The 7217-nt window shown below is 35.5% G+C and overlaps 1 protein-coding gene across 2 annotated transcripts in view; it reads left to right on the forward strand.

Annotated features, from left to right (window-relative positions):
- ESF1 (ESF1 nucleolar pre-rRNA processing protein) overlaps positions 1 to 6198 on the forward strand; it is a 71665-nt gene extending 65467 nt beyond the window's left edge. For both annotated transcript variants that reach the window (XM_077777524.1, XM_077777525.1), the window contains exons 12-14: positions 2348 to 2430; positions 4244 to 4390; positions 5348 to 6198. In XM_077777524.1, coding sequence (XP_077633650.1) covers positions 2348 to 2430; positions 4244 to 4390; positions 5348 to 5641 — 524 coding nt within the window. In that variant the 3' untranslated portion in view covers positions 5642 to 6198. The remainder of the gene's footprint in view (positions 1 to 2347; positions 2431 to 4243; positions 4391 to 5347) is intronic.
- Positions 6199 to 7217: the final 1019 nt, after the last annotated feature.

Consider the following 7217-nt stretch of genomic DNA (forward strand, 5'->3'; position numbering starts at 1 on the left):
CTTCAAAAGGAACTCTTGCCTTGAGAACATAGGAGTAGAGGTAAACTTAGGGTGTGGAAGTCAGACCCTAAGAAAGTAAAACCCTGATGATGTTCATATAGATATAGATATATAGATACACATACTTTAAAATAGAGAAAATGTTACAATCTGAAAGTAGATGCATCATTTCCTGGAGAACATTTGAGACCGGAACAATAAAGATCTTCACTTTAGGAAGAAGGGGTGTCTTCAAATACTTCTTCCTGGAAGTGTAGACAGATGCCTTGGTAGCACTGAGGGGTGAACCCAAGCAGCACTTTTATGCTGGCATTTTCTGTCAGCTAGGTATGGCTGCACAAGTACAACAGGGACTTCATGCACATGGAGCAGTTTCTAAAGCCTCTCTCCACTTTAGGCTTTGTTTTTCCTGTTATCCCTCATTAGCTGTAGTTATTCAACCATGTTATGTAAATTTTATTTTACTATTTCACAACAATATGCATTTTTTTATGTTTTTTTTTTATTTTTTATTTTTATTTATAATTTTTTTGAGGAGCAGGGAAGGGGCAGAGAGAGAGAGGAAGACACAGAATCCAAAGCAGGCTCCAAGCTGTTAGCACCAAGGCCGATGCAGCAATTCAGGGCTCAGGCCCACAAACTGTGAGATCATGACCTAAGCCAAAGTCGGATGCCTAACCAACTGAGCCAGCCAAGCACCCCACAAAATGCAGTTTAAATGGAAAGAGTTGTTAGAAGGAGAATGACATTTGATAGTGAAGGAGTGTAGCTTAGTAATTAACAGTAGAGAGCCTGAGCTGGACTGCTCCGGTTTAAATCATGGTTCCTTCACTTACTAAACTTGAGAGAATTACTTAATCTCTCAGTGCTTTGGTTTCCTCATCCACAGAATGAAGACTATAACAAATACTAGAATCTACCTATTAGCTTTGTTGCAAGGATTAAATTAGTTCATATATATAAATTGAAGAGAACAGTTGTACTGCCTATCACAATAGTAAGTGCTATGTGAGCTTAGAAACCATTGGTTTCTCTTAGTTGGAACTACAGAACACAACTTAGCCAAAGAAGACTGTATTCAGCAGTTCAGAAAAGATTGGCATTATGTAATAACACCCTAGAGCAACAGAACATGTCTTTGTAGATTCTGAATGACCTTTCTCATTACACTAGTGTTTCATACTTCAGTACCCTGACACCAATTCCCTTTGCATCTCTCTCACTCCAACAGATGCAAAATAGGAAGAAAAAAATCAGGCATCAGCATGATCACCAAGGAGCCCAGGACATCTTATGTATTTGTAGTCAGACTATCATAACAATAATAGGAAGCACTTTATAGCACTATGTGTTAGCTATTAACTGACCTCTTCACATTTACTAATTTATTTAGTCCTCACAGTAACCCATGAAGTAGGTACTGTTATTATAATCCCCATTTTTACAGACAAGGACACGGGCCCAAACTGCCACAACAAAGTGTGGTACAGTGCCTTTAATTGCTATGTATGACTGCCTGTTACTCAGGATGAAAACATCTCATCTAACAACTTGTCGTCTCCAGAAGTCCCTGAGTCCCTAGAAATATAAGCAGGGTGCCAATAAGGAGCCATTTTTACCATAAATAGTTTTCCCCAATAATAGCACTAGTAAGTTAACCAAAGATCCAGTCTGTTTCATTTTCCAGATGACTTTTTTATGTACAGAAATTTTAAGTGTTTATATACTAAAATCACATTTTTGTGTGTGATTTCTATTGTTCTTATGCTGAGAATATATTTCTTCTATTTAAGGTCTGATAACTGTTCTCCTGAATTTCTCTTAGATGTTATTCCCTCTCCCCCCTTCATGTTTAACTCTTTAATCCATCTGCATTATTTTCCTGTACATTATAAGATGATGCTGTAACTCAGTTTTTTACCCAGAATAAAGTAAGTTGCCCAGTACTAGTTATTCAGTAATCCCTTCTTTTCCCAGTGATACATGGTGCTGCATTTTATTAAATACTAAGCTACACTGTTCTGTTTTGTGAATGGATGTTGAATATCAAATGCATATTCTATATTAAAATGATCTTGTGATTTTTCTTTTTTAGTTAATGATGTAATCATATATTACATTCAGAAGAAATTCCTTCTTTATAATATTCATTCACCTCATTCTGATGTATTTATTTTATTCACATCTATAGTCATCACTCATTAATATTTTTTTACTGTCTTTAGTTTCTATACATTTATTAATAAGATTATCCCTAGATATCTTGCTTTTTTTTTTCCTAGCATTAACAGAAGGTTATGAATAGTCTTACAGTTTTCCCCCCTTCTGTGTTGATTTGTTGTGACAGGTATAAAAGAAAAGAAAAAATCAATGAAATCTACAAAAGATGGCACATCTCCAATGGAAGAAGCTGAAATAGAAAGACAAAAGGTAAAACATGATCATTCTTTTTTTTTTTTTTTTTTAATGCTTTATTTATTTCTGAGAGAGAGCATGAACAGGGTAGGGTCATAGAGAGATGGAGACACAGAATCCGAAACAGGCTCCAGGCTCTAAGCTAGCCATCAGCACAGATCCCAACGCCGGGCTCGAACCCATGAACCGTGAGATCATGACCTGAGCTGAAGTCAGATGCTTAACCGTCTGAGCCACCCAGGCGCCCCAAAACATGATTCTTACATGCTTAGTGGATAATTGATATGTACAATTTAAATGAAGTTGTCTACATGAGTTTCTAGTGTCCCTAATAAAAATAGCAGTGAAGTTTTTAAGTACAACCTTTTTCCCAAACGTTTTTCCAGCTAGTACAAAGTTGAAATTTATGCCAAACCTAAGGCATGCCCCTCTTTGATTAAGAGGAAAATAACACGTTATTAAAAATTCTTACTCTGGGGCACCTTGGTGGCTCAGTTGGTTAAGCGTCTGACTTTGGCTTAAGTCATGATCTTGCGGTTTGTGGGTTTGAGCCCCACATCAGACTCTGTGCTGACAGCTCAGAGTATGGAGCCTGCTTTGGATTCTGTGTCTCCCTCTCTCTGCCCCTCCCCTGTTCACTGTCTGGCTCACTTGCTCGCTCTGTCTTTCAAAAATAAACAGTAAAATTTTTTTTAATTCTTACTGTAACTAAGACCAAAAACGCTACTATTAAAACCTTAATATTGCCGTAAGTTTTAATTCAATCCAAATCTGTCCTATAATTCAGACTCTGCTTTTGTGTTGTCAAGTGCTAAGTTCTCATTACGTAATGAACATAAATTTAATGTATAAAAGTAAAATCTTACTTGAAAATACAGTGACCCTTATGTTTCAGTGACTCCAAAGACCCATGGTGCAGATTCACATGTATTAATTTTTGTTGAGGTAGGAATTGGAGTCAACAGTGTCTGTATGACTGATGTTCATGTTACTGCCTGGGAGTGAGCCTGACTGGTCACCGAAACTCTGTACCATAATGCATCTTTTCTATCCTCCATTTATTGCACATAACAGTAATGCTCATAAAGAAGCACAAAGAAAATCTTTCTTTTGTGGAAAGTGACTTTAAAAAAGAAAGCCAACTGAAGGTGCCAGTGAGGAAAGTCAAAGGAAATTAAAGCAATTTAAATGGGAGTATAGGATCATTCACAAAAGCCTGGCAGCATATTTTCTCTAGTACACATGGTTTGTTTACTCAGTTCCTCAAGATTTCATGTTTAATCCCATGGTTAGTAGAAAATGCCACCGTTTATGGGAAACAGACATAATAGATTTCAGAAGCAAATATTAAGATCCTGCCTTTATAGAAATGTATCAGTGTTAAAAAAGTAAAAGTAAAAGAAGAAAAAGAAAGAAGAAATACCTTGCTGTTGAAGCACATATTTGGAAAGTGTAGTTTGTGTCACAAAAAGAACAAAGTGAAAACGAGAAATATTTATTTGGGGGATTTGGGGACTCTCCTACAGCCTATTAACCAGTTATAATAAGTGAAATGTCTGGCTTTTAAATATAAACTTTCACCTTTCTCAGAATTCCTCTTGATGATGCATCTAAAAAATTTTACCTTGTTGCTCTATAAAGATCTTTGGGTTTCTTTATGAGTTTTGGTAATCCACAATCAGTTTATAGATGACACATGTTGTCCCAGAGCATTAATGACCGGGTTCTCCTTTCCCAGAGGGGAGATCTGTGCCCCATCTTCTGCTTGGGGGAAAAAAAAGCACTGTTGTATGTTGTGATGTTGTATATCTTTTTTTTCTCTCAACAGGCTGAAATGGCTCTGCTCATGATGGATGAGGAGGAAGAGAGCAAGAAACACTTCAATTACAATAAGATTGTAGAGCATCAGAATCTAAGCAAAAAGAAGAAAAAACTGCTGATGAAAAAGAAGGAATTATTAGAGGATGACTTTGAGGTAATGAGGGACAAAAGTCATTAGCTTCTTATGGCTGGTATTGAATTTAAAGTCAGTTCTTGAGCGGTGCCTGGGTAGCTCAGTCAGTTGAGCCTCTGACTTCGGCTCAGGCCATGATCTCACGCTTTGTGGGTCCGAGCCCCGCATCGGGCTCTGTGCTGACAGCTAGCTTAGAGCCTGAAGCCTGTCTTCAGATTCTGTATCTCCCTCTCTCTCTGACCCTCCCCTGTTCATGCTGTCTCTATCTCTCAAAAATAGATAAAACATTAAAAAAATAATAATTAAAAAAAAATAAAGTCAGCACTGGAGAGGAACACTGAGCACAACCAGAGTTAGCCTGAAATGTTTTAAGGGCCCATAGCAGAGCCAAAGCTACCATCTTTTAGTCCAAAACAGCCAGTTCATCCCAGGGTGGATCAAATCACTGCTTATGTAGCTGAGTACCAGGTGCAGTATTGGCTTGTCTTTTGGTAGCCCAATTGCACCGAAAATACCTAGCTTTTAACGTTACAGTGACCTGCAGTGTGATGCTCACAGTGAGAAAGATATGCATACTCAAACTTGATTGAAATTTAGCAGGTTCATGTCACGTCATATCACTATGTACAGTGGCCACTGCAGTAGGCCATACCTTTTTCATTGCTATACCTCTTGTTTCCATCACTCCCTCTTTTCCCTAGCAAGTACGTATTCCTAATAGTCACATAGGCCCTGTGTGTAAGTTTGATTGAGCCTATACAAAAAAATCTATAAACAGCAGTCAGCAACTACTTAATGACTTCCTAGAGTAGGCCTTAAAATTCCATTGAAGATCTGTGGGAAACAGTTTTCTAATGAATCAATACAAAATGCTCACATTTGAATTTATATAATGAATAACTCACTTCCATAATTTGACCCCATTTCGGGCCTTCTGATTTACTAATTTAATTATTTGTTTTTCCTTTGCATTTGCAGGTAAATGTTAAGGATGCACGGTTTCAGGCAATGTATACTTCCCACTTGTTCAACTTGGATCCTTCAGATCCTAATTTCAAGAAAACAAAAGCTATGGAAAAAATCCTTGAGGAGAAAGCCCGGCAGAGAGAACAAAAAGAACAAGAACTTACTCAGGCAGTAAAGAAAAAAGAGAGTGAAATTCAAAAGGAATCACAAAAGAGGTCCATTGATCCTGCCTTATCAATGTTGATTAAATCTGTAAAAAACAAAACAAAGCAGTTTCAAGCAAGAAAAAAACAAAAAGTCAAATAGCTGTTTGTTGTTTCTTTTTGGATTGAGAATGTGTTCTCCTAAAGTGTACTGAAGTGATAGAGGGAATATTTATTGGGAACAAAGCAATCTTTCAAGAATATGAATAAAATACAATTGTAAAATTTCTCCTTCATATAGCAGTTTGACTTAATTGTGGATAGTTGACAGATTTGTTCTGTATATTTCCAGTTTAATCGTAATGAATTTAATTAAACTGAAATAATGATTTATAAAACTTTTGTATTTTATGAAATGGAGTAATACTTGTAGTAAATTACTCTCGGTCTAATTTTTTAAAAGATTGTTTACAATTCTATGTTAAAAATAGAGCAGTGCCCAGTTATTAAGCCTGAATAAGAGTTAGGAACAATTTGAAAATATATATATATATGCAATACGTTTAATTTCTCTGGAAAAGGAGGCAGGTTTAGGTACCTATGTAAATAATTTATTTTTTTGGCCATAATGGATAGAAGCCAATAACTTCATTGTGTGTTCATGTTTATTATAGTTTGTTTATGAAATTAATTTGTAAATAAAAGTAAAATATTTTATTATTTTTTGTAGCACTGATTTATTTTTATGAGCCTTAAATAAACCACTCTCTGAAAAATACCTGAAAAATTGACTAAGAGAATAACTCTATGAAGAGGCAGTTTCAGGTTTGCATTGCTCATAATTGTATTTGAAATGTTCATGAGCTCTGCAATGATTTTTCTATTTGTAGCAACAGAAAATTCTTCTGTCTGCCCTTCAGATTTTTGGAATGCTTACAAGGGTGGATATGCTGCTGTAGAGCTTTAAGGATTCTTAATTCTTTTTAAAATTAAGTTAAAACACACCTTTAAGGCCTTAATACCCCGATCTCCTCTGGTCTAGGTTTTATAAACTATTAACGATTTAGAGGGGAGAATTAGATATACTATATAAATAAAATAAAAACGGTCACTTAGAACTAATTATAAATACGGTAACTTCTGAAAGGCAGTAGTAGTTTAGACAGAATTGTGGTAAATAGTAAGCTTGACATTTTTGGTATAAATATTCAAGCCTGTTAATGTAGTATGTGTTTTTAAGAATAAAAGGATGTAAAACTCAGATATCAAGATAATGACATATAAACAGTCTCTAAAGGAAGAAAGAAAAAAAGAGGACATTGCTCATTATAACAGAAAAACGCAGAGGTGTGTGTGTGTGTTTCATAAAGCACTGGCATTGTTAGGTAATTCAGCCAAATAAAGCAGTGTTCCTATTGATGGCTTCTGCGAACTTCCCAGTATTTATGTACTTATCATTGAAAGACCATGAATCTTAATATGTTTATAATTATTCTTATTTATGCAAAGAAAAAGACTTGTTTCCTTTAAACTATTTGATCATAATGTAGGAATTACTCAGGGTTTGATTTTAAGATTCCTCTGAAGCTTAGCCCTTTGCTTTTTGATTGGTTTGGTTTGGTTTTTTGTTTTTGAGTTCTGTTTTTAAGTCACTGTTTTTAATTGTAAATCTCATGTTACTAATCAGGCACATAATTGCTTATAACAAATAAGTTGATCTTGTAAGTTATGCATAGCTC

Source organism: Crocuta crocuta, unplaced genomic scaffold (assembly GCF_008692635.1).
Source record: "Crocuta crocuta isolate KB4526 unplaced genomic scaffold, BGI_CrCroc_1.0 scaffold187, whole genome shotgun sequence".
Lineage (NCBI taxonomy): Eukaryota > Metazoa > Chordata > Mammalia > Carnivora > Hyaenidae > Crocuta > Crocuta crocuta.